Source organism: Monodelphis domestica, chromosome 4 (assembly GCF_027887165.1).
Source record: "Monodelphis domestica isolate mMonDom1 chromosome 4, mMonDom1.pri, whole genome shotgun sequence".
NCBI lineage: Eukaryota > Metazoa > Chordata > Mammalia > Didelphimorphia > Didelphidae > Monodelphis > Monodelphis domestica.
The window spans coordinates 366,155,546-366,182,918 of record NC_077230.1 but is presented as its reverse complement, the minus strand read 5'-3'; the positions used below and the strand labels follow the sequence as shown (position 1 = coordinate 366,182,918).

Below are 27,373 nucleotides of genomic sequence, written 5' to 3'. Positions count from 1 at the left end.
TGTTAATTCAATTAAGCATAACAGCATGTTTCCAGTTTAATTTTTTCCTAGTGTAACCCCAGTCCCTAAGCCCATTGGTATGGGATGCTCTTCTTTTTGGTGGGGAGCAGCAGCCTATGGAATCAGGAATGAAAGTATGACAGTGCCCACTTTGTGGTCATATCTATCCCTTTCTTCCACTTTTCTTCTCCCCTGCTTACAGGTCCTCAAGACCACAAATCTGAGCTCCAGGAAGAGGCTGTTAACTGTCTCACTAAGGCTGGACCAGGCTGTCCATAGCAGTTCATAAAGAGTCCAAATCTCTGCAGGGCACACTCGGGTGGACAAAAGAGCTGGAAAGAGGCCTGATGCCCCAACTCCCTTCATTTTACACATGAGTGGCTGAAGAACTGGCCTGGGGTCACTCTTGGGAGTGTCACCTCTTTAACAAGAAATGGCATTTCTACAGTGAGTTAGATTGGACAAAAGGCTTTCTTTGTGTCTTCTCTTCTGCTCTGTGTTCAATCTCTCCGGAAGGTAGGTAGGGACTGAGTGTATCATCAGGGAGTTTGGAGAAAGTGCCACAAGCCACCCATGATCGTTCTCAGTGAGTCATGGAGCTGGAATTAAACCTATGCTTCTCCCCAGGGACAAATCCTGGATATGCAATGGGTAGCGGAGCAATGGATGAAATGAAGGCTCTTTGGAAATACTGGAGACCATCATTGTTCATGAGACTGTATAAGAGTAAATGGGGATAATTCATTTATCAAATTACTAAGACAATGGTAAAGGCAAGGATGCCTCTAATTTACACAGCATTATCATCAATAATAAATGTCTTTTAAAAATAAATGTTCCCAACTGGGTGACCCTGGGCAAGTCACTTGACCCCCATTGCCTAGCCCTTATCACTCTTCTGCCTTGGAGCCAATACACAGTATTGATTCTAAGATGGAAGGTAAGGGCTTAAAAAATAAACAAACAAACAAGCAAACAAATGAATGTGCATTTTATTAAGAAATAAATTTTATTAATAAATGTGAATCCCTCAAGAGAGGGAGGGATCAGGGATTAGAACACTGAGGTGGCCTGGAATAGTAAAAAGAGTACCAGAAGTCAGGAGACCAAGCTTTGAGTCTTCACTTAGTCATTATTCCCCCCAAACCCCTACCCCCAACTTCCTTTCACTTTGAAATTTCCCTATTATTGTTGAGGGCAATCACCCAAATTCCCAACCAAGGTGTCATCCTGAATGCCCTACTCTACTATTTCTCATTTATTGGGTTTACTATTGTAGTGAAGCAGTGGATAGTTAGACTTGGAGTAAGGAACATCAGAGCCCAAATCTGCCCTCATATACTTATTAGTTGTATGACCCTGGGTAAGTCACTTAACCCCATATGCCTCAGTTTCCTCATCTGTAAAATGAGCTGGAGAAGGAAATGGCAAACTACTCCAGTATCTTTGCCAAGAAAACCCCAAATGGGGTCACGAAGAACCAATTGCATCACAAATTGTGTTGAGGATGGTAAAAATGAGGGTTGAGCCCATTTTTTTTCTAAACAGACCCAATTTCATTGATAAAAGGAACTCTAGGTGATGAAAATTCCCCTGCCAATGGGGAAGTGCTTTCCTATTATCTCCTCTATTAGACTGAGTTCCTTGAGAAAAGGGATTGTCTTACTTTTCTTCAAAGCCTGGTACATAACTTTCACCTAATCCTTGTTGACTCTCACTCCTTACATGCACTTACAAAGTCCTGTTAATTGTACTTTTTAAAGTTCTTCATGACCCAATCCCCATGTCTTTTCCAATCTTCTTATACTCTTCCCAATGGCAGTATCCCTTCCTGGGGTGGTTGGGAAAACCAAATGAGATAATGGTTAAACTAAGTTCCTTAGCTCTTGGAATTGGGGTAGAGGTCTTGGTTGAGGGCAGGAAGGGAGGCTTCCTGGAGGTGAGGTCTGTCGGTCAGGGGGACACAAGAAGGAACCTCAGAGGTCACCCCAAAGGTCACAGGCTCTACTTTGGCAGTCTGCTGAAGCCCAAAGATCCCTTTTCAAAATACTTTTTCATGCAGAAAGTAAAATATATGGGATGACAAAGGAAACAAAAGTTCGGTAAAAATAGGAAGTTTTTCCTTCCATCCATGATCACAGACCAGAGATTAAGAATCTTCAAGATAGAGGAGCCTTAAAAGCTTGGAGGCCCCCCCAGCTCTTGGAATTCTATTATTCTGGGGGGGCAGTTGGGTGGCTCAGTGGATGGAGACAGGCCTAGAGATGGGAGGTCCTGGGTTCAAATTAGGCCTCAGATACTTCCCAGCTGGGTGACCCTGGGCAAGTCACCTGACCTCCACTGCCTAGCCCTAATCACTCTTCTGCGTTGGAACGGGTCCCCTAGCCACCGCCCAGTCCTTTTACGCCGGGTAGGAGGGGCCTAAGACGGAAGGTCAGGTAAAGAAAAAGGAATTCTATTCTTCTATGAGGGGTTTTCCCATTCATGGGACAGGAAGTGGGATGCTGTGGAAAGTATATTGGCTTTAGAATCAAGTTTATCCGGGTTCTAATCCCACCTCTGACATAATATAATATTCGGGCCTCCATTTCCTCCTACGTGAAAGGAGGGGAAGGGATTAGGCGGCTTTTGCACTCTCTTCTGGCCCTGATCTACGCCTCTCCGTCCCCATCCGCTCTCCTCTACACTCTGGAGCTAGAAGGGGGGCCTCGGCCACCTCCCTAGGCCGGGAAGCCGCCGGCCGGTCCTTTTACGCCGGGTAGGAGGGGCCTAATAAATGGCGTTTGGCTGCCCAATTTGTGCGGTTGTGGGCCCTCCCTCACCGCGGCGCGTCTCAGTTTCTTCAGCCGTAAAATAGGGATGATGGCCGCAGCCCGCAGCTCAGCCCTTTGGAAACGAGCATCTGCCGCACGCTGAACGGAATCGCGGTCCTCTCGGGAGAATCCCTTCACCGTAACTCACCTCGTGTGAGCCCTCGTCCTGCAAAATCTGCGCTGGCTCCCTCGGGCACTGCGGCGGCCCTCCCCATCTCCCGGGGGAGAGCGACAAGCTTCCCTGTGGGCCGCGGCGGTGCCCCCTTGTGGACAAAACAGCAGACCGTCCCCGCCCGATCCCGCCGCATCCTCCCGGGCTCCCGGCTCCTTGGGCGGGGCGGCGGCGGCCGTATTTCGAAGCCTGCTCCAGCCAAACTCTTCCTCGGGGTCCCCCAAACACTCTCCGGGTTCTCTCATTTCTGCCCCGTCGTTCCTCCCCTTCCCCGGCTTGCCTTACTAGTGACCCTGTAAGACGGCATTTAAGCCTCCTTCGGGAGGCTGCCTCCCCCCAGCCATACCCCAACGACTCGGGGTTTGGACGCATCCTATAGGATGAGGTAGCCTAACGCGAGGGACATCCTGGCCCAAGACCGCCTGCTTCCGGGGCGCTGGAGCCGCGTTCTCCGAGGGCAGGCAGCGCAGGTTCTTCTCGTATGCTTCCGTGCACACGTGTAAATACAAATGCAAAGAGGGAGGGAGCCTATCTTTATTTGTTTCTGTGGGGGGGTAGCTGGGTGGTGCAGTGGAAGGAGCGCTGGGCTCAGTCAGGGAGACTCCTCTTCCGAGTTCAAATCTAGCCTCAGACAATAGTAGTCTGATCCTGGGTAGGTTGTTTAACTGTTTGCCTCAGTTTCCCCCTCTGTAAAATGAGCTGGAGAAGGAAATGACAAAGCACTCCAGTGCCTCTGCCCAAAGACCATTTCATAGTGAAAGAGTGGAATTATATACACATCTATATGGCTATTTACTAATTGTGTTGAATTGGCTTGGGGACAAGCCTAGCCCTGAAGCCAGCAGCCCTGGCTGGGCAGACATGGGATGGAAGGGAATGTGGTGCGTCCACTCAGCATCCACCCAGCTCCATTCTCTCCCCCTGTGGCTCTCTGGTCCCTTGTCTATTCCCACTTTGTTCCGCCTCATACCACCTTTCTCTGGGAAACAAATCCATTTCGATCATCAAAAGCCTTCAGTCATCATCTCCGAGTTTCCTACAATCTGGATTTACATCCCTACCTAAAACAGCCATCCAAGACAAGTTAAAGGAATGACAGTGTCAGAAGAGAAAAGGATTAGAGGATCATAGATTTCAAGCTGGAAGGGGCCTTAAAGGCGGTCAAGTTTTAACACGGCCCATTTTACAGGGTCACAGTTAGGCAGGATTTAAATGGGGGCCTTTCTAAGTCCTCGATTTCTTATTCGATATACCATCCTGCCATCCTGAAGTGGAGAGGGGGCGGAAGGAGGAGGAATGAATGGAGAGGGGGAGAGAGACAGAGAGGCAGAGAGAGAGGGGAAGGCAGAGACAGACAGAAAGAGGGACAGGCAGAGAGGCAGAGAGACAGAGAGACAGAGAGAGGAAGAGAGAGGGAGGGAGACAGAGAGACAGAGAGACAGAGGGAGAGAGACAGAGACAGAGAGGCAGAGAGACAGAGGGAGAGAGAATACTATCCAAATCTAGAAAAAGAACTGTGAGAGTAGAAACAGAAGAAAAACATGATTTATCACTTATTTATATGGGTACATGATTTGGGGTTTTAGTCTTAAAAGATGAGACTATTACAAAAATGAATAATATAGGAAAAGGTTTTGAGTGATAATATATGTCTAACTCAGTGGAATTGCTTATCAGCTCTGGGAGGGTGGAGGGAAGAGGTGAGGGAGACAACCTGAATCATGTAACCATGGGAAAGTATTTTAAAAATAAAATTAGATCTAAAAAAAGGAAGACAATAAAAAGTTAAATGAGAAAAAATAAGAAATCAAAAGTCTTTTGTTGGACTAAAAGGGGAAGAGGCATTTCAGGTGGAGAACCTTTAAAAAAAGTCTTACAAGTTGTACCCGTGGGATCAAAAGAAAAAGAGATTTCACTAAGTAATGTTGGGTTTGAAGGGGGTGGCATAATTATAGCTCCCCAGTTAATGCTTTCCTCATGAGAAGCTTGTGAAGCAGGTAAGATAAATATTATTACCCTTGTTTTATAGATACAGAAACTGAGGCACAGGAAAGACAAATAGCCCTTGGTCATCGAGCTAACAACTCTTAGAAGTGAAATTTGAACCAAGATTTCTTTGAATTTTTAAGGCAGCCTAGATGGCTACCATCCTGGACCCAGAGTCAAGAAGACTCATCTTTCTGAGTTCAAATCTGATCTGACACTTTGTAGCTGTGTGATCCTGGGCAAGTCACTTAACCCTATCTGCCTCGGTGTCCTCATCTGTAAAATGAGCTGGAAGAGGAAATGACAGACCACTCCATATCATTGCCAAGAAAATCCTAAATGGGGTCATGAAGTTGGACAGGACTGAAAAATAACTGAACTGAATCTCTGAATTCTTCAGGAGGAAAAGAGGGTAACAAGAAAAGCTTTGTGGGAGGCAGCCTAAAGAGTTTGGAAGGCTGAGGGTAAAGCCAGAGACGTCTATTAAGCTACAGGGATGACAGGCAGCTTGAAGGAGTGGGAAAAACATTGAGTTTTGAGTCAGAAGATTTGGGTTGGAATCCCAACTCTGCTTGGTGACCCTGGGCAAGTTACTTCACTTTGTCCTCAGTTTCCCAGTCTGTAATACAAAGCGGTTGGGCTAGATAACACACAAGGCTCCTTCCTTGTTGATGGGCAGGTAATTAGATTGGCTAATGAAGCAGCTAGCAGACACAGTATCAAGGAGACTAGCATTCAAATTTCTCATTCAGGACCCTTACTATGCCAGATTACTTTAGCTAAGTCTCAGTTCCCTCATCTGTAAAATGGGTATAATAAAGGGCACCTGCCTCCTGGGACTGAAGTAAGGGTCAAAGGAGGGAACTCACTGGCTATAGCTTTCTCAGTCACTATAAGAGATTCTGAAGGTCCTAGGCAAGACAACCAGGCTGGCACTAACAAGGAAAGGATGGTCGGTCGTCAGAAAATACTGTGAAACAGTATCAGGATGGTGAACACAAGGTGGCACTGCCCAGGAGGACAGCAGAAAAGCCAGGCAAAGAATGGGGTGGTGGGGTCACTCAATTTCCCATTTTATATGGGAATTCCTGATACTCTGGCCAGTAAATTGAGGATCATAGGATCATGGGGCAGCAGCCAGCAAATGGACAAGATCCTTTGGTCAGAGGAATCCAAGGGAACAGTTAGGGGGCTGGGATGGCTGTACTTCAAATGGGGCTCACTTGAATATGAAATGAACTGGAAAACAAGGCTGGAGCTCAGTAACCTTTGTTTCTGAGTCAGACTCCTTTGGGAGTCTGGTAACACTTAGGCATCCCTTCTCAGAAGAATATTTTTTTAATGCATAAAATACAAAGGAATACAAATTACATGCAAAGAGTTACCAATTTTCACAAGGTCACAGACCAAACCTTAAGAATCCTTGATGGAATTCAATTCCTGCAGTTCATTCAGGGGGAGCTGAAGTGACTGCACAGGTTCCCACGGCTGGCAGGTGAAGCTGGGATTTTAAAGTGATTCTTCTGAAATGTGGAGCTGCCTGTGTGAGATCCCTGGGGCTCCTGGTCTCCCAGGCTCCAACTATTACCTTCTGACTCTTCCCTAAACACGCTCTCCTCTAGCTAAGTGGCCAGGAGAAGCCTTCTCTGATCATCCCCCACCAAGCACACACACCTAGGCGATCCATCTCACATTCACATAATACTTTATCTCCCAGATAATGTATTTGTGGAAAAATTCCGTAGAATTAGCTAGGTGTCTTATTCTGTATCTAGAATATAAACTTCATGAGATCAGAGATGGCCTCTAATCCGAATGCATATTTATTCTTGCCCCTGGAACAGCAGAGTGGATCACATGCAATGACAGAATTTCATCAAGTTTTCCTTCCCAGCGTTCCTTGGTTCAGACTATCCAAACCAAAATTCTTTCCCTGTCCCATCTGGCTAGCACGTTGGTCAGTCTTTTATACCTCTGGCTCAAAACTAATCTTTTAATTGCTTGCCTAAAAACAGCCAAAACATTTTACCCTAACATTCAAGGCCCCTTCCACAGACCTGTTATATTCCTGCTTGCGGCTCCCTAGTGTCCTTCCCTCCCCCTAAGCCCAGTTTAACACTCTCCTCTGTGTGGACCTTATTCCAGGTCTCTTCAGTAGGGTCCCCTCCTACCATGTGCCTTTTCTTCTACTTAGCAGCTAAATGGTGTTATATGAAGCACTGGGCCTGGGGATGGAGACCTGAGTTCAAATCTAGCTTCAGATGCTTACTAGCAAGAAGACTGGATGAAGTATTTAAGGAATTTGCTTTGGTTTCCTCAGCTATAAAATAGGGATCATAATAGCACTTGACTCCCTGGGTTGTTGTTGAGTATCAAATGAAATATCTGTAAAGTGACTGGCACATAGTAGGCACTTTTCTATTTATTCCCTTTCCTATTCCAATTTGGCCAACATCATCTGGATTTCTGTCACCATCAATTCCTCTAGCATCCTACTCCTAGGAGGCCTGTGGACATTTAAACCAAGAGATTCTAACCTTCCCTCTAGCAATAACACACTAATGTTTGGGTATTCCAAAAGAAGTTTCTTTAAAAAACCAAGTCCCAGGGGAAATAGACAACAGGGGCGGGGACATGAAATGGAAGAACTTTTTCAACAGTGTGGTTTTTCCAATTAGTTCACCACTTAGAAAAATCCTTATTTAATACTTATACTAAAAACTCACTCTAAACCCTCAGATGACCTGACCTCCTACTTTGGATTAGGTCTATGCTATGCGTGCAGAGACATTTAGAGCCTAAAAAGGTATCTCACCCTCCTTTTTCCAACTGACACAATCATTCTGGGGATAGGCTTTCCTTTACCTACTAGCCAGGTTGGGAAAACCTCTCCTATCCCCATAAACTCAGGGCCCCAAAATAGTAAATATGGCTTCTCTTTTCCTCAGTATAGAATCTTAGAGCTGGAAAGGCCTTTGGAGAAGGCCCTCTAACTCCCACATGATCAGTGGGTGACAGGGTCAGCTCTCAAGGACAGGTCTGCCTCCAAATTCAATGGTCTTTTGCTTTGGCCTCTGGAACCTACACTCTGGTGACCTCAACAGAGAACAAGAGAGGCAGACAGAGGCCAGAGAAGGCTCTTTCCCCAGCTGTCCCTTTATCTCAAAGGTACTCATTCCCATTTGTATCCCTTTATGGTATTAGACCCAGAACACAACTCATTGGTAGAGCTAAATTAAGAGGTACCTTGGAGAGAGATTGTCTTAGCTATGAGTGGCCTCATCTAAGGTAACAAGACATTGTCTGCTCACTATGGTATGGAGAGGTGATGATTAACTATTTTACCCAAAAGAAAATGTGATTTTCAGTCAGAATACCTTGATTCAGAATATCCAATAACATTGGGCTAGTGATTTTTCCTGTCTAGGCTTCAGTTTCCTTATTTATAAAATGATATGGTTGAACTATTTCTGTTTTCTTCTAGCTCTGACATTCTATAAACATTTGAATGACTAGTAATTGGGCAGGGTAATATTAACTTGCAATGCATTGTGCTTGGCCCTAGAGGAGAGAAAGATAAATGAAGTCTTTATCCTCAGGAAGCTTACACTTTAGTAGATCTAATTTCCTAACTACAATTGGCAACCACTGCCACTTGGAGGAAAGAATAAGTAGAGATGAAGCAATAGTCCTCAAAATTGAGATAAAAATCATTCTTTCATCATTAATGATCACCCCTGGGCTGAGGATGGAAGAAGAGAATCTTCCATGTCATGTCAAATTGAGTAAATGATTTATGGCAAGCAGCCTCCTATTAAGTCATATAGTTAAATGAATATTTGATAACAATATTAAGAAGGCAAGGTAAACAAATAGCTTAAGTATTTTATTGGTTTGCAACTAAGCTCGTTAACACTATATAATGAAAATGTACAAAGGATAACATTGTAGTTTTTTGGTTAGATTTGTCAAAGACATTCATCAATAGGCAATCTGCAAATGTGACTATTCCAAAAGGTTTCTCCATGCCGTCTGATCAAGAACAATTGTCTCTGAATATTATCCGCCCAGAAGGCATTGGCATACATTTGAACTAAACTCAGCATTTTTCGAAATAAGCCCTAATTTAAAATTCTAGCCTATATTTAAACTAAAAACATTTAACTTTCAAGAAACAATAATAAAGGAAACAAGGCATTGCTGTGGAATATGGTCCTTGAAAAGTCACAGTAAAAAAAAGTACACTGAACTTCCACCTCCTCAAAACAGAGGTTACTTTCTGTCCTTCGACCTTGGAAATTCAAAGGAGAAGAACAGCATGTTATCAACTCAGAACAGGGATTGCACCCTGTCAAAAAAAATCCAAGCAGCCAAGCACGGAAACATCTTGGAAGAATTTGGAAAAACCTGAATGTGGGATCAGAAGTTCTGTTTCTAGTCTAATGACCCAAGATGAACATACCGTTACTAACTGTAACAATACGATGCTGGACCGAGTAGGGCCACCCTCATTCACTTGTGTGACACTGAAACAAGCAAAACCTACTGCTCTTGGGGAAGCCTTTTCTTCTGAGAGGTCAAAAGTGTTGGTGGAGCTCCTGGTTGTGTAAATGAACACACAAGCCGCTGTGAGCTGCAGACTCCACGTGTGTATTTTAAGGCTTGGAGTCAAGGTGTTTTCTTAGCACGGCTAGGCCGAGTCCATAGGTCAAATGATCCTTTCTCCAGCTTGTACTAATTCCATGCCGTATATATAAAACCTATAACCACAAAAACCTCTCTCTGTCATCATAATCACATCTATTGTCCAACCTAAATTATGATTAATATTCTGTGCCTGAAAATAGTCCCTGTATTTAACAATAATAGCTACACACAAAACAATCCACGGTTATAACTTCTATGGTCACCAAAACATTATTGATCCTTGTAGACCAAAAAATGTTTCTAACCATAATTGTCGTGCATCAAATTCACAGCCAGGATCCCCAAGATCAGAAAATTTGCACAGTACAAATAATAACTTAAAAAACACCCCCACACACGTGCATACATTCACTCACTCTCTCTCTCTCTCTCACACACACACACACTCTCTCTCATTCTCACTTACATTCACGCACACATCGTGCGCACCCACACACACACCTTACAGAACTGGGCTTGGGGAGACGATCCATCTGCTTAGTTGCCAATGAAGGCGTACGTTGCTAAACTGCTGCTCCATGTATTTTGTGTTTGGGAAATATCTCGTGGTAGGGCACAGCTGTTTATTGGCTGAGCAGAAAAGAAAGTTATGCTTGTGGCAACCAGAAAGTTTCAAGGTCTTTCAAGTTATATAAAAATGGACCTGCAGAGATATTTTAAGTGTTCTCAGGATGCAAAGTTGGAGCTGAAATGTGATATCAAACCAGTTGCAAAAGTGTACAGCAGCCATCTCTTGAGGTCAGACCAGGTACCCAGATATGCAAAGAAAATTCAAGACACATCTGCAAAAAGAAGAGTAGCAGTTATCAGTAAAAATACAATGTTGTACTTCATTGACATACAAATAAGAATATAGGCAGAACACTCTGGCATACAGGTTTTACTACTCATTGGAAGGAAAATTCTCAAACTTTACTTAAATGAACTTGGGCCCATCTCTTTGCACTTCCTTTGACTAATTAGAACATTAGGCCTCCACCAATGTCCTCCATCCACCATGTCTCATTGTGCTATTAGGGTCTTAAATGCTGTGTCAGTGGTGTCAACTACTTGGCAACTAACCTTGGGTCTGTTTTCCAAGAGCCATCTAAGGTAAGTTTAGAGAACCTTCTCTGCCAGATGATCAATCAGATACTAGGGAAGGAATTTTCTCAGCCCCAGAAGCTCAACATGACCATCTCCTAAAGAAAAGGAGGACTGCAAGTCTAACCTAATGGAGGGAGTACTCATAATGAGGAAATCACAGACCCCTGATATACTCAAGTAAATTTTAGGTATCTGGAAGTTCCACAATCTTCAAAATCAAGAAATCCTGAGCACTGCACGAAAAAATTTAAGTCAAAGTACCAAACTGATGGATTTAAATCTGGAAAAAGCATAATTTGGATTTCTTGGGTGGGTTTCATTTGCCTTTTCTCACATTATTCATGGCAATGGGAGGGAAAAGGCACCTTGCCCTAATAGGGCTGGGGTGTTAAATCACCTGGCGCCTTGTGCTGCAGAGGGGCCTGGCCCAGTGTCAACCACTGCCCTCAGCAGAAGACCCTATGGGTCTTGGGCACACAATATAAAAATCTTAACTTTTAGAATTTTTGGAAAAAGAAAAGATAAAGATGACCCTGACAAATGAGTCAGAGGAATCACTTACAGCTTGTTGGCCTTGTCCCATATCGTCGCATGATCTGATCATGTGTGAATTTCACAAAAGATTCATATTGTTCTATGAGGGGAAAAGATACCGTTCCATGCATTGAATCTCAGGGTTCTGATCAACTCCACAAGACTCCTTTCCCCACATTAAAGTTGGTCTCCAAGCCCGCCAGTCCTCCTACTGCCTAGTACCTGCCCCTTCCTCTAGAAGTTCAAGGCCAATTGCCTGGTCCTCATTTTGGTCTTCTGTTATTTGAAAGAGTCTATTTTAGGAGCAAACCATTGCTGAGCACTTTCATAAACAGAAAGCCACACACAGACAGTACACATTCTAGAGGACACTAATAAAGATAAACTCTAAGAAGTTTAACCCTCTCTCTGCATCACTACTTTCTCCACAAAGACCCCAAAATGAGGGTGTATCAGAGGGGGAACAGTAAGATGGTTAACAGGGTGAATAACGACAATGAAAAACTCTGCCAACCAATTCCCTTGGAGAGGCTTCTTGGGAGAGGAAACTGCCTAGAAAGCAGGAAAGCGTCCTGACAGATGCAAGGAGGGGCATAGGGAAGGAAAGCAGCAGAGAAGGTTCAGTGCCAGAGACTGCACAAGCTGACATAGGAGCAGAGAAGGGCTGACCTGAATGGGGATATAAGGAAGGGGGTGGGGTATGTATAACTAAACATGCAGTTGATGGGAAGAGGGCTGTCAGAGACTCATTAGAGCTCAGTCATCTACTCTGTCCCTGGCCTGGTGTGTGAAGGGAAGAATATGGAAAATAAGAGCTATAAGAAAGCACCAACTGTTCCTAGCACTCCTCCCTTCTATAAATGGTCTCTTTCTCCTCACTTTTACTCCTTTCCTGCTCCCCCTACTTCAGTCATCCTTAATTTTTAGGGCTAGAATAGCTCCTGCCCCTTCAAATTTGTAAAAATGCACAATTGTGGCAACGACTAAATAAAGACCCATGATATTAGAGAAAAGCCAGTGAACAACATATTGCAGGAATCCAGGCAGAGAAGATAATTAAAGCAGCCTTGAAGGTAGAGGAGAAAGTATCCCAGAAGGCCTAGGTTTCTATCCCTGCCTTGCCATGATAGCTGCATGACCACTCCCTGGGCCTCTAGACGATTCCTTGAGTCCCTTCCAGCTCTAAATTCTCTGTGGGCAATTTGACTGTGGACAGAGGGAGTCACTGGAGAAGTGGCTACTTAAATCCTCTTGAACTCACTGGTCTTTCTTCAAATTCTTTCCTGACTAGTTATTATTTTCAACATCAAATTAAAAATAATTCATTTTAGGACTACATAAAGCCCTCCCCTTTTCTAAAGTACCTTTCATTTCTCTCCTACCACATACCTTTAATTTTACTTCGGGCCTTTTTTCACTCCCTTATAAATGCCACCACATTGCATTTATGATCAAAAAGTACTATGCAGAAGGTTCCAGGCTGTAGGGTCCCTAAGGGCCATATGCTATGCTATCTTGATCACAGTCCCTAAGCTGCTACAATCTCTGTACCCTACCCCCCCACCCATTCTAATCTCTAGCAGGAAGACCATTCTAGCCTGACCTGAATGGTCCCAGGATGGCCCGAGGGGTGGGGATAGCCCTCTCCTGGGCATTGCCCTGTATTTGTAAAGTGCTTTAGCTATCCAAGTGCCACAACACACCCTTTTGTCACTCACACCAACCAGGTCAAATCAGTATCTGAGCAACTTTATACACACAAGATATTTATGTCCATACCATGAAATCAAGAACTAGAAAATAATAGCAAAATCATGTGCCTCAGTAAGCAAATTTAAAACCTAAAAACAAAACAAAACCAAACTCCTACCTGTACCAGTGAAAACACTACTTATAGTTACTATTTTAAGGAAAGCTCTAATTGCATCAATATAGTACAGCCTCAACTCACCTGCTAATTTTGTATTGAGGATTTGCTCATATTCCTCCCGAATCCTATCTTCATAGTCTTTTAAAAGACGTTCACACAATAGTCCCACTTGTCGTAATGTAAATGTTGGCTGGTCCTTTTTCATCCAGGATGAACCTAAACAAAGAAAAATACAAAGTCTATGGAACTGCTGCTGAACTGTCACTCTAGTTCCAAAAGCTCAGACTAAGAGCAAACATCTTGTTTGGCCCCTTGTGAGCCAAATGGGCCAAATCAATGAACCCTGGTTTCCTTATGAGATTGACTAAGAACATATGGACAAAACCCTTAGAATCACAAACCGTTATACAAATATAGCTCAAAAGAATGTCTCTAACATCATAGAAGGTGGCACACATTTAATGCTGTGACATTACCAAAATGCAGCAAAGACTAAAAGAATAAGATTAGGCTTTAAAGCAAAAAACTCAAACTCAAACAAACGAAGCAGAAAGAGACCTCAGTAGGAGGCAAGGCTGGGTTTGAATGTTGGCATTATCACATAGCACGTGTCCCTGGGCAAAATCTTCAAATATAAACTGAGGGGCTGGACTAAACATTCATGATCCTACAGTGATCTAGTCCTTATCCTAGTCATCATCCTAATTCTTCTTAATGTGAAGAAACTGAGGTCTAGGGAGTAGAAGCAATGGGTCAATATGGATAATGTGAATTTAGCTAATAACATGTTATCAGTCACTAACACTAATGCCTCCTAATAAACTTTTAAGATAAGACACATTCTTAGCAGAAAAAATATGCAATAGAATCAATCTCTGAAAGTCTAAAGGCCATCAGTTATCATCATTCTCAACCTCAGAATCAGTCTTGAATTCTCTGACAAAGGATCACCCCACTCCTATAAGGATGAAAAAGTAGAGCTAATTTACATTGCAATACTATGCAGGTATCAGATTGCTACTAACAGTAAATCATATAAAACATTACTAGAGATAGAGAAATTACCCCCTGTGAATAGCATACAAGTTATCAGTCCGGAAGAAATAGCACTGAGCATCTGGCTTGTGTAAAGCCAAGCAGACCCTGACAAATATTTATTGATTCAATGAAAATACTCAAGGTGAAATGAGGCTGGTGGGAAGGGGAAGTTAATTCCATAGCAACAATATTATTGTTGGGTTTCAACAGTGTTGGCAAGTAATGCATTAATGACTTTATAACTGAGCCATGATGGTCAGCACTATCTTTTGTGGGGTGTGAATATATAGAAAAAAGCAAGTCATATATTGGGTTTTTCTGGTGATTCTGCTCCTGGGCAAACTCATTAAATTAATATAAAAAAATACTGGGAAATGCAAAAATATTTCTCCCAAGTGGACATATACATATAAAAGTACATTGCTGAAATGTTCTATTAACATAAACTAATACTAAACCTGAAATTCAATGAAAACCCTATTATTGGTATGATTAAACAAACACAATCCTATTAAAGAAATTTTAAAACTGTACCCTTACCTGGTGAACTTGGTGCTGTAAGTCCTGAAGAATGTGACTGACCCTCTGAAGTGCAGGCTTCACTCTGATTAAGGACAACTTCTAATTGTCTCCACCTCTGATAGCGACTGTATTCTTGTTTGATGTTCTGAAATATTTGCTCTAATAAAAAAAGAAAAAAGAAAACACTGTATCTTTCTCCTCAAATTTTGATAGTGTTGATTGACTTCTTAATTTGGGGTCTGTTATCTTTTTAAAAAATGTTGATAAGTGAACTTCAATAGAATTGGTTTCCTTTTAATGCTACATATTTTATGCATTTTAAACAAGACACATTCCTGAGAAGGGGTCCACAGACTTCTTCATTACACTACTTGGTTTAGTATAAGACAAGGGACAAAGATTTCCTTTATCTAACTAAATTTGGGGTGTTTCCTAAAAGCATTTAAATGAACTCCTTTCTAAAATGTTTATTATTGTGTTTATATTACATTATATTTCTTTTCCCTCCTTTCAGGCCCCACACTAGACAGTATGCTTCCATTATGATCTATTCCAATTTATGGATCATCCAAAGGCAAGATCTCCATTTTGAACAATTCGAAAATCATAGATATCAGAACAAGAAAGGATATTGGAAAACATCTATTCTCAACAGTCTCATTTTATAAGTGAGCAACGTAGTAATGAAATCCTTAAGGTTTGTAAAATGCTTCTCAGAGTTGCACAGCTAAAATAAGGACTCTTTGTTTTGCCTCCCAGAATGCAGTGAACTTTTCTTATTCCATCCTTAGGTAGAAGTACATCTTTTGGTTAGCACTCTTCCCATAAGCACCTCAATGTTCTCTTTTGACTATAGAGTTCATGCCTATGAAATGCAGAGCATCCCAGGTAGGCACCATTTACAACAGAGATCTCCAAATTTTTCTTGATTAGGAGCTACTTTTGGTTTCTCTGAAGCCTTTTTGATCACTGGTGATACTAAGAATGAGATGCTAATAGGGACAAAGTAAAGCAAAGGCCATGTATAGGGAGTGGAAAGATCCTCAGATTTATTCCACACCAACCACAAGTCCCTCAAAGTCACCCTGCCCCTCCTCCTAGTGCTATTTCAAACTAAGAAGGGTGTGGCTAGAATGGGAAATACTTCAGCTAGAAAGGTTGGCCCCTGTCTACCTTACTTGGAATCTTGCAGGTAAGACTTAAAAGATCTAATTACCTGCAACTAATTGACTGTTTAGGAATCTGTGGCCTACAACATGATCTCTGGAGCCACAAGATGATCTGTATTTTGTACAGTTTTAGAAGACTGAAGGGCAATGTCATCTAGTGGATACTCTTTCTTCCAGAAAGGCCTAGATTAAAGCCTCACCCCTGGCATCTACAAGCTGTGAGCCCATGGACAAGTAACAACCTCTAGGAACCTTGACTTTCTCAAATCTATAAAATGAGGATAATTGTAGAACCGACCTCATAAGGCTGCTATAAGGCTTAACTAAGATGATGTATGCAGAGTAATATGAAAATCTTCAAGTTTTATATATCTATTATAATTATTAAAGACAAGTTTATGGGTGACTTTTATTAAAAAGATTTAAAGTAACAAAGTCAACTAAAGAATGACCAATCACAAATCTCCATATGCAAAACCAACAAAGACATCTTCCCATTTGGAAGACAGGATTTAGATTGGGGAGAGACCTTAAAGATCAAGTCTAGCCCTCTCTCTCGTTTTAAAGAAGAACCTGAGGTCCAGAAAGGATTTGCTGAAGATCAGACATACATAAGTAGTAGAGATAGGATTTGAATTTAATTGTCTCAAAAGTAAATGCAAGTGGCCAGTGATGGTCTTTTAGCCACAGAGTGGCTCGCCTTGCCTTGCCTTGCCTTGCCTCCCCCTCCTCCACAAGGGAGTGGTCCAGGTGCTTTGCTCAGGGGGAGAGAGTAATGGGGTAGAGAGGGGTAAGGGAGCAGCTCCCTCCAACTTTCTAGTAACTTACTCTGGCAAGCAATGGTGCACATGCCCACAGAGAGGTCCAGGTTCACCATCATGGTCCTAGGCCATAAATATTTCCTTTGAAAGAATTTTAAGGTTTCTTTAGACATCTCTTCATTTCTCACCTAGCTATAATCATTTGTAATTTTACTTTTCCACCATTCTCCTCACCCCATCCTTTGCTATCTTTCTTTGGTTTGTTGTCTCTCCAATCTGAGTTCCTTAAAGGCAGGAACTTTTTTCCCCCCTTCCAAATTTGTATCCCCAGCACTTAGTCCAATACCTGGAACATAGTAGGAGTATAACAATTTTTAGTAACTTATAGACTATGTTATTCTTACAACACAGGATGGTAGTCTATCAAGATCCTGGAGAGGTACTGCAGATGGACAATGAGTTGTTTCCAGAACTGGGGAAGATGTGAAAGCTAGATGACACCCAGGAAACTGATCAGCTTTTAATCACAATCACATCAAACTGCTTAAGGCAGCAAAAGCCCATCTCTCTAATACTAATATTCTTCTGGTGATGATATGTACCTGGAACTCATGAACACCTCAAACTAAACTATAGTTGGGTTACCAACAACAAACTGCAAGAAGTTACATTAAAGATATCAATGGAGATATCTATGAACAGAAATGGAGGTGGTCACGGCACAGAGACAGCAGAGAGAAATACAATGAGATATTAGGGTGGGAACAGACACAGGAGGAAGAAACCATGAATAAAGCCTCCAGTGCATTGGATAGATGAAGCATTTATGTATATGACCTGTAAAGGATAAAAAGTTCAGAAAGGAGTTGCAATTTGCAGTGGTGGAAGAAGTGCCCATAATTGGTTAAATCATATCAGTAGTGATCTTGAGAATAATCACTGCTTATGAGAAAATTGTTCATTTTCCTGTCTGACAATGTTCTTGTAATTTTAAAGTGAGAGTTCAAAAGCAACATTTACTCAACTTGCCTAAACACAAAGGAGTTCAATATATAATGCACCTTTATCAAGTTCCCTTTATATGCTTTCCAGTGTGCTGAGCTTTTCATTTTTTAAACTTCCAAACAAGTATTACCTATTCCCTAAGGATATTTCATCTACCACTTCCTCAGTGTCTTATTTCTCATCATATTTAAGTTCTTTGTAAACCATAAAACATTACATAAATGTGAGCTATGAAAAAAATGCCCACCAAATATTGCTAACTTTTCCTCTTCCTCTAAAATTCCCAGGAGATTACCCAAATTTAGTTTCTAAAGAGTAATCTATGTACTGGATTGACTAGGATCAAAGAAAAGTGAGCTTTTCCTAAACCACTGGACATGAATAACCCTAGCTTTCTTTCAGGAAAAGACACTAAGCCACCTAAATGCCAATAAATGATAGGATATTATTTGGAGGATGTTCATGCTCTTACCTATCAGCAACATATAATTTCTAATCTTCCTTCCAAGCCTGTCAATTTCGGACTATTCTAAAAATAACTCACATGCATATGTAGATAGCACCTTAATTGTAATTATGACTTCCCCAGTTTTAAATAAGAGGAAGCCAAAGCTCAGAAATGACACAGCTCTTAAGTTTCAGAGGCAGATCTTGAACTAATTTCTTTCCATCACACCACTGTCTCCTTCCTTTCTGTTCTATGAAAGCTGCTTCAGGAAGGAGGGGTCTCTTTCATCTCTAAACATGGAACTTTATACTTCTGTATTGGTCTGCATATCCCATCTTATGTTGTGGCTATTTGTATAAATGTTTTTCTCCCCAGCTCTATGCAGGACAGTGACTATTTTATTTTTTTTGTCTCCCACACAATATTTAGAATTGTCCTTGTAAAGCCAATAAATAACAACTAGAATTTGTAGGGCGCTTTTAAAGTTTGCAAAGCCCTATAATACATAATTATTTCATTTGATCCTCACAACCAACCACACAGCTCTTGAGGTAGAAATAATTAATAGCTGATATTTTATAGCTAAGAAAACTAAAGCTCAGAGAGGACTTCAGGGTTGAATAGTAAAGTCTAAGGAAGGAATGGAATCCAACTTAATTTGTTGAATTAATAAGAACTACATGACTTTTTTCATCATTACATTGTTCTATCTTTCAAAGTAGACAGGGGACTCCTTAAATGTAGAAAAGTCTCCTATTTAGCACCTCATTTGGAACACTAATTGCAGAATGCTGTAAGAGAGAGTACTATATTAAGCCACCTACCTCAAACACTCAGTAGTTTTGTGGCCTCAGGCAAGGAACCTCATGGTTCTAAGCCTCAGTTTCCTTTAATAAAATGGAGCTAATATTTTCACTATACAGGTTTGCCATAAGCAAAGCACTTCAAGATTTTAAAGTGCTATAGCAATGTGAGCAACTATTATTACTACTTCTACAAAAAAGTCTTAAGGAATGCTCTGAAAAAATTCAAAGGAGCTCAGCACATGACCATGACACTTACTGAATCCATGACTGCTCCCCTTTTATGAGTCTAGAGAAGAGTCAAAGCCTAAGCAGATCCCTATTACACTGGTCCCCAATTTCCTTATCTATAAAATGGGGATGAGATGAACCACAATACCAAAACTCAGGTTGTCTCAGTAAAAATGCTGTGTAAACTTTATAAAATACTTTATCAAATATATTTTTTAAATGCTGTATACAATAGAGCTGTTATTTAACAATCAATTTAGATGTCAGTTTACTATAAGTAAGATCTCTTTTCTCTAGTGATTAATTCATTTTGCCTGGACCTCTCCTTTACCTCTACCACAATCTACTTTGGGTAATATGTATTTTATATCCATGGTGCATCTCAGCAGCTATCAAGCTCCTTAAAAGCAGTGCTTAAAAAAAAAAGAGGCAGGGATGATCCATGTCCATCTCTATAACACATGATCAAGTCTCTTTCTCCCCTTCCTCTCTCCCTCCCTTTCCAACCCCCCCCCACTAGATTCTCTAATCTTCCAATCACTTCCAAGGTATTTAGTTTTCAATTTAGAAAGCATACTTGAGGAATTCAGATTTTTAAATAGATAAAACCCTCAAGTAGGTAGCCTTATTTACTTAAGTCTAAGTCATGTATAATTACCACTCTTTGCTTGAACAATTTAAAAGAACATTAAGATTAGCAAAGTTTTCATTCAAAGGTTCTCAAAATTCTAATTTTGACTCACTGAAACTATGAAGTCCTTCCCTCTTTTGTCCCAGAATCAAAGAATTGTCAGATTCAGTACAAATATATAAAGAAATGCAAAGACAAGAAAGGACAAGTGTGAGGAGAACAAATGCTACAGAACAGAAGGTCTTTCATCAACCACCAGCTGCCATTGCAGTTACAAGGTGAATAAACTGCAAAAGCAAATCCTTTGCACTCCAAAAATGACTGGCCAATACCAACCCTAAAATGGAATACAGATCAAGAGAGGAAAACACAATTTATATTGAGGTGATTTTAAAAGAAGAAAAAAAGCATTCTACCAAATGTTAATTATCTTTCAACCTATCACCAACCACTCTAATCTTCATTAAGTTAAAACTACAAAATACTAATGGGTATTTTTTAAAAGAAAAAAAATCCCTTCTTCTTTACAAGTGACAATAATGCAATGTGATAAATCTACTAGATCACATAAGCAGCTGAAGGAAATCCAAAGACCCTGGACCAAGTTCAATTTGGTTTTTTTAAAAAAACACTGTCATCTCTGGTGTTTCAATTGACCCAACAAACATTCTTGAGGAATGATGACAGATTCACTTTTAGATTATAAATACTCTATTGTTTGATGTTATAATTTCGTTCACAAAGTTTCATGGCATATTTTTCCAAATTATTATGAATTAATATGAGTTATTTAAAGAAGTTTTTGTGTGCGTGTGAAGTTGGACAACCCTCAAGACAAAACCTTTAAGATAATCATTGCCATCCTAGAGCAGTTGCAAAGAATTACTGATTTAATTACTGATTTAAAAATTCATTTGTGAGATTGGTTGGTTTCATTTAGTGAATGTAGCAAAATAGCTTCTTTTATCACTTCCATCCTACATGCTTTCAAAGTCTTCTACTCTGGAATCAAAGGTTTTCTCTTTTAAATTCCAATGGCACCTTTCATACAAAATATACCCTGAAGGGCAAACCATTAGTAATTTTGTATTCTTTTATTACTGGATTTAAACAAAATATTTTCAGTATAAATAACTGAGCTACTAACCAGATCTTCAAGCTTTAGGCTCACTTTAAGATTAATATAGTATAAAATGGTAAGACAATAGTTCATAAGAAAAAAAAGCTAGGATTTCAGTGGACTATTAGCTCAACACTAAATAACTCTGTAATAAGACAGACAAAAGAACTAATTCCACTTTAGGCTACATCAATCAAAGTCAAATATCCAGAGTGGAGGTAGTAATAGTACTGCTGTTTTCTGTTCTGGCCAGGCCTCTCTCTAGGATATTGTGTTTAGTTCTCACTATTGAATGTTATAAAGGACCCTGACATGCTGGAGAATATCAGAGTAACCAGAATTGTGAAGGGACTAAAGACAATGTCATAGGAGGATTACCTCAAAGCACTGGGGATACTGAGAAAAGAAGCCTTGTCGGTAGCTGGAGAGTCAATAGCAAATATCTGAAATGGACTTGTATATGACACCTCAGAAACCAGAACAAGGAACAATGGCTAGAAATGGTAAATGTTCACTATGATGAAAAAGCATATTCCTATTACTAATGAGACTACATCATGACTGAAAGTCCTGTTTTACTGGAGGATCTTCAAGACAAAAATGGATAGCTACTGTTGGGGATGTTATAGAAGGAATTCCTGTTTAGATGTGGGTTGGGTCTTCTATAGTTCTGAGATTTCAGTTATGTTCTCTTCCTGTCTATGAGGTCATATTTACTTGGAGGATTAATTTCTTTGGGGTGGGTGCTTCCCTCCACTGATACCAGGCACAACCCCTCTGCTTAGAAGAGTTCCTGTGGCTCAAAAATTCATTACCAAGCAAGATTTAGAATCAGGACACAGGTTCAAATTCTGCCTCTGTTGCACACTAGCTCTACATCCTTAAGCAAGTGACTTAATCACCCTAGGGTTATTTCTTAATCTGTAAAGCAAAAGAAAAAAAGAGGGGTTGGGGGGTAAAGTGTTGGACCAGACAACCTCACTTCAAAGATTCATTCTGGCTCTATACAGGATCCTACAGTTGGGGAAGTCTATTCCAACTCAACTAGGTTGGGTCCTCATTCCAAATATGTTGCATACCAAATATATTGCACTGGGCCCACACTAGAAACCTAGGCACTTCAAATTCAATGCAGTAAGCTTTTACTGTATAGTCATACTTGATCACCGAGAGACTACCACTATACTATAAGCTTTTACTGAACTTACAAGTCCAGTTCAGGGACGGTATTCTGAGGAATACAAAACTAGAGAGCACAGGCACTGTCCTTAGATCTCTTACTAAAGTATAGTTCTTTCTATTCTTTGAATCACTTTTATACATATTTTTTTTTATCTCACTTGATCCTCAGAAGTGTCATTTCTGTCCTAAAATATTTAGTCCCGTATCCCCAACTGCTCAACTCTTCTTCCTGGATGTCCTACAAACTCAGAATATCCAAAATTTAAGTTGTCTTCCTACTTAAATCTGTTCCTTTTCTTAACTTCCAAATTTCTATGAAAGATACCACTAGCCTTTCAGTCTCAAAACCTTGAATCATTCCATACCTCTCACATCTAATGAGAAAGTCTTATAATTCTACCTCAGCAGTATCTTTTGTCCTTTTCTCTATTCCCACTGCTACACATTAATTCTGATATTTTCCATCACTTTTCATGTAGACTTTAATAGTCTCCTAAATGGTCTCCCCCTTAGCTTTAGTTTCTTTTCCTCTTCTCCAGACCATTTTTCCCACAGCAAACTAAAACTGTCTATACCTAAGGCATAGGTTAGACCATGCTAGTCCTTTGTTCAAAAGTCTCCAAAGACACTCTATATTTACTCTGGATAAAATACAAATGCCTTAACCTAGCATTTAAGGCATTCCACAATCTGATTCCAACCTACCTTTCCAGTCTTATTTCACATTTTTTTGTCTTGAAGCATTCTATGTTCCAATCAAATTGGACTGTTATGCAGTTCCCTGATTTTATCTTGACATCTCTTGCTTCTATTTATTTAAGCAGGCTGTCCTTGATGCCTCCTCTGTAGGGTCCTTGATGAGAAGGCCTATGTCATTTTTTTCATCTTAAGCGTCCTCAGAACCTAGCATAAGTGCCTTTTACATAGAAAGCACTTAAATATTAGACTGAATGGAGAGATGGGAGCAGCCATTCATCTTCCTCTTTTTACATAGAAGGAACCTGAGGCACAAAGATGTACAGACTTCTTCAAGGTCACACAGCTAATTTATGGCAAAGCCAGAAATACTCTAATATCAAATCCAGCATTCTCTGAAACAAAGGAAAAATACTAAGGCAATATTCAGGCAAGCAGAGAGTGATAGCTATATAACATAACAGCACTTTTAGTGCTAAAGACTCAAAGTAAGATTATTGTGGGAGTAGCGTTAGTTTAATGGAAGTGAGCTTTGAGCTCAGCCTCCAAGGAAGTATAAGACTTGGTTTAGTAATGAGGAAGAGCACCCTCCTTGTGGTGACAAGATCAACACAGAATGAAAGAATGGAGAAAGAATGAACATTTGGGTGATGGGAAGAAAACCAGTTTAGCTTGAACATGTGTAATTTTGGAGAAGAGTGAGAAATCTGGAAGCATAAGGGGGGTTAATTGATGGGAAGTTTGGATATGACCTGAAAAGTAGCTGGGAATAATAGGATGAAATCAAATTTTAGGAAGATTAACATTACAAAGCAATAAATTTGCAGTAATTTAGATGGGAAGGTGAAGGCTTGGATTATGTTAATAAAATAAAAGTTGAATCTTCTATATGCAAGGAAGGAATGGCAGAATTTGATGATTAAAGAAAAATAAATGGTTAGAGATGAGTTTAAGGAAGTTCTAAGATTATAAACTTGAAGAATCAGGAGACTAAGTACTGAAAGGTTATTTCCCAAGGACTTCTTTTTGACACTCCTATTTCAGGAAGTCCTTTGGATCTAACTAAATTTTGTTTTTAAATAAGTAATTTTTTAACATATCCCTTGGCTCCCATACAAATCAAGACAGGCCTTTGCTGAGATTCCCACGGAAGCTTTTTCCTCCTTTTTCCTGGCAGTCTACACACCAAATCCAATCACAACAATCTTAGGGTATTTAATGATTTTCAAGCTCTGATGGCCTATCACTTGGAAACCAAATTTGACACAGAAAAATTCCTGAACAAAAGAACTGGGCCAATCCCTTTAAATTAGTTAAAATGGACCCTGATGTGACCTTCTGTTCTGTGTCATCTCTTCTTATGCCCTCCTTTTTATCCCAAGGCCTTAACTCCCCCCATATAAACTGCAATAATGCCAGATACTTTATTGATGTATTCTATTTTCCAATTCCCTCTGCCCCCTGAAATCCTAAGGTTCTTCCTTTCTCCCATGCCCGGTGTATTGCTTGTAGTTTAGGTAAGTAAGCACGGGTGTGCAGCACAACAAGAGGACGAGGGTGGCCCCCGGAACCCCCAGACACACAGCTGTTCCGGGTTTCTTTTCTTTCTTAGGGCCCGGCCTCGATTCTCTCTGAGGTCTGGACCACTGAGGGTCGCACTGAGCTGGGCGGTTCAGAGGTTCGCCGGCTGCCCCCCATACCCCAAAACTCTGCCCCTGATCCCACTCCCCCTCCCCAGGCCTAGGCTCCGGCCTAGCCCGGACTCCAGTATTGGGCCCTGCCCCTTCCCCTCCGCTGCCCCCCGCCCCGGCTTCCCGGGCCCACCCCTGTTACCCGGGGTCCGCAGGCGGCGCTCGCTGCCGGGCGGGGACGGCGGCGGCGGCTGGAGCTGAGGCTGAGGCGGCGGCTCAGTGTCCGGGGGCCGCAGGCCCGGCGCGGGGCCCGGCAAGGGGGCGCAGCGCCGCCGCTTCGGCGAGCCGGGGCTTAGAAGCGCTGCCTCGAACTCCATGGGCCGCTTTAGCGTCGCCCCGCACGCCATGCCCGGGGCCGAAGGACGACTACAACGAGGGCGGCGAGGAGAAAGGTGGTGGAGGCAGCGGTGGCGAAATGGCCCGACCTGCTACGGCGCCTCCGCTTGGGGCTCTCGGGCAGAGCCGGCTCCAATGGCGCCTCCCGCACCCGGCAGCGCCGCCGAGCCCCGCCCCTGTGACGTCAGGAGGACTGCTACACCACCCGTAGGGGGGAAGGCGGTCGAAACCATCCGAAAGTGCCTATCTAACCGAGGCTCAGCCGCGGGCGTCCCCTTTTGGGGAAATGGAACCGCCTGATGCCCAAGAAGGGCGGGGGTGGGGTGGGGGTGGGGGTGGGGAAAGAGAGGGCAGGGTCACCAAGCAACAGCCGGGTGGTAGACTCCCTTCCCCCCCTCTCCTCTTCGCCTCCTTCCTTTCCCCTTCTCCTTCCCCTCTTCCCGCCCCTCCCCCAAGTCTCGCCTTCTCTTCCCTACGTTTCTGGGGCTACTGGAGTCGGGGCCTCTTTGCTGGCTGCCAGACTCAGGGCCCGAGGGAGAAGTCACACTAGGGGATTAGGGCGGAGGTTCCCACGGGCGCCGTCCGGCAGGGGGCGCCGTGTGGCCGCCCTGGGGAGCGGGGGATGGGTGACCCTGACACATGCCCCGAGAGCCGCCACACCCCGCCCTCCCCACCCCCACATCTAGGGTCACCCCTGTCCAGGGGCGCGGCAGTGACGCCTGGTCCCGCAAGTCTGCACAGATTTAATCCCCCAAAGGACACCTTTGTGACATTTCCCAGCACCCCTCCCCCATTTTAGAGAGAAGGAAATTGAGGCTGAGAGAGTTGAAAGGCCTTGCTTTCTGAAGAGCTCTCAGTCTCTCTGAAGGTGCTGAGCAACTTCCTTCCTTAGAATGTAAACTCCTTGAGGGCAGGGGTTTATTTTAGGCTATGTCTACCGAAGACCTAACCCAGAGGAGCTTACTTAGTAAGAGTTTTAGCAAGTTGCATTGCATTGTGGTTGGGTGCATGATAAGACCCCTTTTCCAGTCTACATGATTCCTGTGATTCTCTTAGGTGGCAAAGCCCTGTGTGTGTTTTAATTCTAAATTCAGTGCTCTTTCCATTAGGGCCACACTACCTGCTGTAAGAGGCCTGATAGATGGATGTCTGTCTTATTTTTAAGAACCCTAAAAAACTAGGTGCCATGTTCTGTTGTTACCCTTACTTGGGAAGCTAACCAAATCCACCCTTGTTGCAGTACAAGACATGTTCTTTCTTTCCAAACTTTCTAAGTTTGTGTGATCCTGGGCAGGGTGACATGGTGCTCAAGAAGGCATGTAAGGAGTTTGGCATTTAATCCTTATAATTACCAGCTGTGGGGATCTGGGCATAGTCTCTCTGAGACTTCATTTTTTCTTTTGTAAAATGAGGAAAATGCCATTCGCACTATGTACCTTCTAAGGATTGTTGTGGTGGAAGCCTTAATGAAATGAGAATTGCTTCTGATCCTTTCAAATGAAATTTTGCCTGCCAACTTGGTAAACATTCATTATGAAGATAAGGTTGAGCATCAACCTTCCATTAAAGAATTCAATGCCTCTTTTAAGTGGAATGGAGGATCATCTCCTCAACTTCTTCATGTACTTCTGACTTTAGGTTCAGTTCTTTAAGCACTACATCATGATCTTCCTGTCTGTCTTTGTCTGTCTCTCTCTGTCCAGATATTACCCTAATTCTCTAAAACCTAGCCGTGAAGAACTCTTTTGAGCATCTTTGACTCCATTTTCCCTTGTCCCTCATTGTAAGTTACCAAATCATAATGTCTTTTATTATCTAGGCCTTTCTTTTCTTGGCCTACTGAACCTAAATCTTATTACCAAACTCCTGCATCCAATTTCTTTTCTCTGTAATCTATTCTGCATACATTTCCAGATTGGTTTTAACAAAAAATAACACACATCATGTCATTTTGATACTCAAAGAACTCTGATGACTTCCTCTTATCCACCCAATAAAGTCCAAATCTTTAATCGTGTATTCAAGGGCCTACTTGAATTGGCCCCAACATCCTACTTCTCTAAACTACTTTGTGCACTGGGCAAACTTCTTTACTTAATTTTCTGTAAAAATCTGTCTCCCACCTTTGTTCATGCTAGTCCATCTTTCTTGTTGACAATATGCCAATATATGGATTGGATTTGGAGTCTAGACCTAGCTTTTAAACCCAATACTTATTAATTATGTGGCTTTGGGCATGTCTAGTTATCTTTCCAAACCTCAGTTTCTTCATCTGTAAAATTAAGTTGCAATATATCTTTGGTGTGCCTTCCAGCTCTAAATCTTCTAATAGACATATACTTCTGCCCAAAAGTTAGGGCCAATTGCAATTTTTCTTCTTAGAAGTGATTTTTTCCCTTTTTGAACTTTTTGTATCTTGGGAGAAGATGAGAGGAAACAGATCCATCTATGCCCAAGTACCTAAGTAGCCTAAGTACATTTTTACCCTCATGATTTCATATTATTTTTATTTTTTCCACCTTTGATGCTTCACATTCAGTATACCACTCAAATAGCACTTAGTATACTTGTA

At 41.8% G+C, this 27,373-nt stretch overlaps 1 protein-coding gene across 2 annotated transcripts; it reads right to left on the bottom strand.

Annotated features, from left to right (window-relative positions):
* Nucleotides 1-8,836: 8,836 nt before the first annotated feature.
* AKIRIN1 (akirin 1) lies at nucleotides 8,837-25,472 on the bottom strand. Of its 2 annotated transcripts, XM_001381050.5 has the most exons (5): nucleotides 24,608-25,471; nucleotides 14,747-14,887; nucleotides 13,250-13,384; nucleotides 11,327-11,398; nucleotides 8,837-10,460 (listed from the first exon to the last, which is right to left on the bottom strand). In XM_001381050.5, the coding sequence occupies exons 1-5, from the start codon at nucleotides 24,810-24,812 to the stop codon at nucleotides 10,450-10,452; spliced, it is 564 nt and encodes a 187-aa protein (XP_001381087.2). In that variant the 5' UTR covers nucleotides 24,813-25,471; the 3' UTR covers nucleotides 8,837-10,449. The 2 variants fall into 2 exon arrangements, with proteins under 2 accessions (XP_001381087.2, XP_007492894.1); XM_007492832.3 differs by lacking the exon at nucleotides 11,327-11,398 and having other exon boundaries at nucleotides 24,608-25,472.
* Nucleotides 25,473-27,373: the final 1,901 nt, after the last annotated feature.

Coding starts and splice junctions, on each gene's coding strand:
- AKIRIN1 (XM_001381050.5), bottom strand. CDS start 24,812: ATGGCGTGCGGGGCGACGCTAAAGCGGCCCATGGAGTTCGAGGCAGCG. Junction 14,888..24,607: donor GCGCCGCCTGCGGACCCCGG/GTAACAGGGGTG, acceptor TTTTTTTATTAG/AGCAAATATTTCAGAACATC. Junction 11,399..13,249: donor CCTCAATACAAAATTAGCAG/GTGAGTTGAGGC, acceptor TTCCCCTCATAG/AACAATATGAATCTTTTGTG.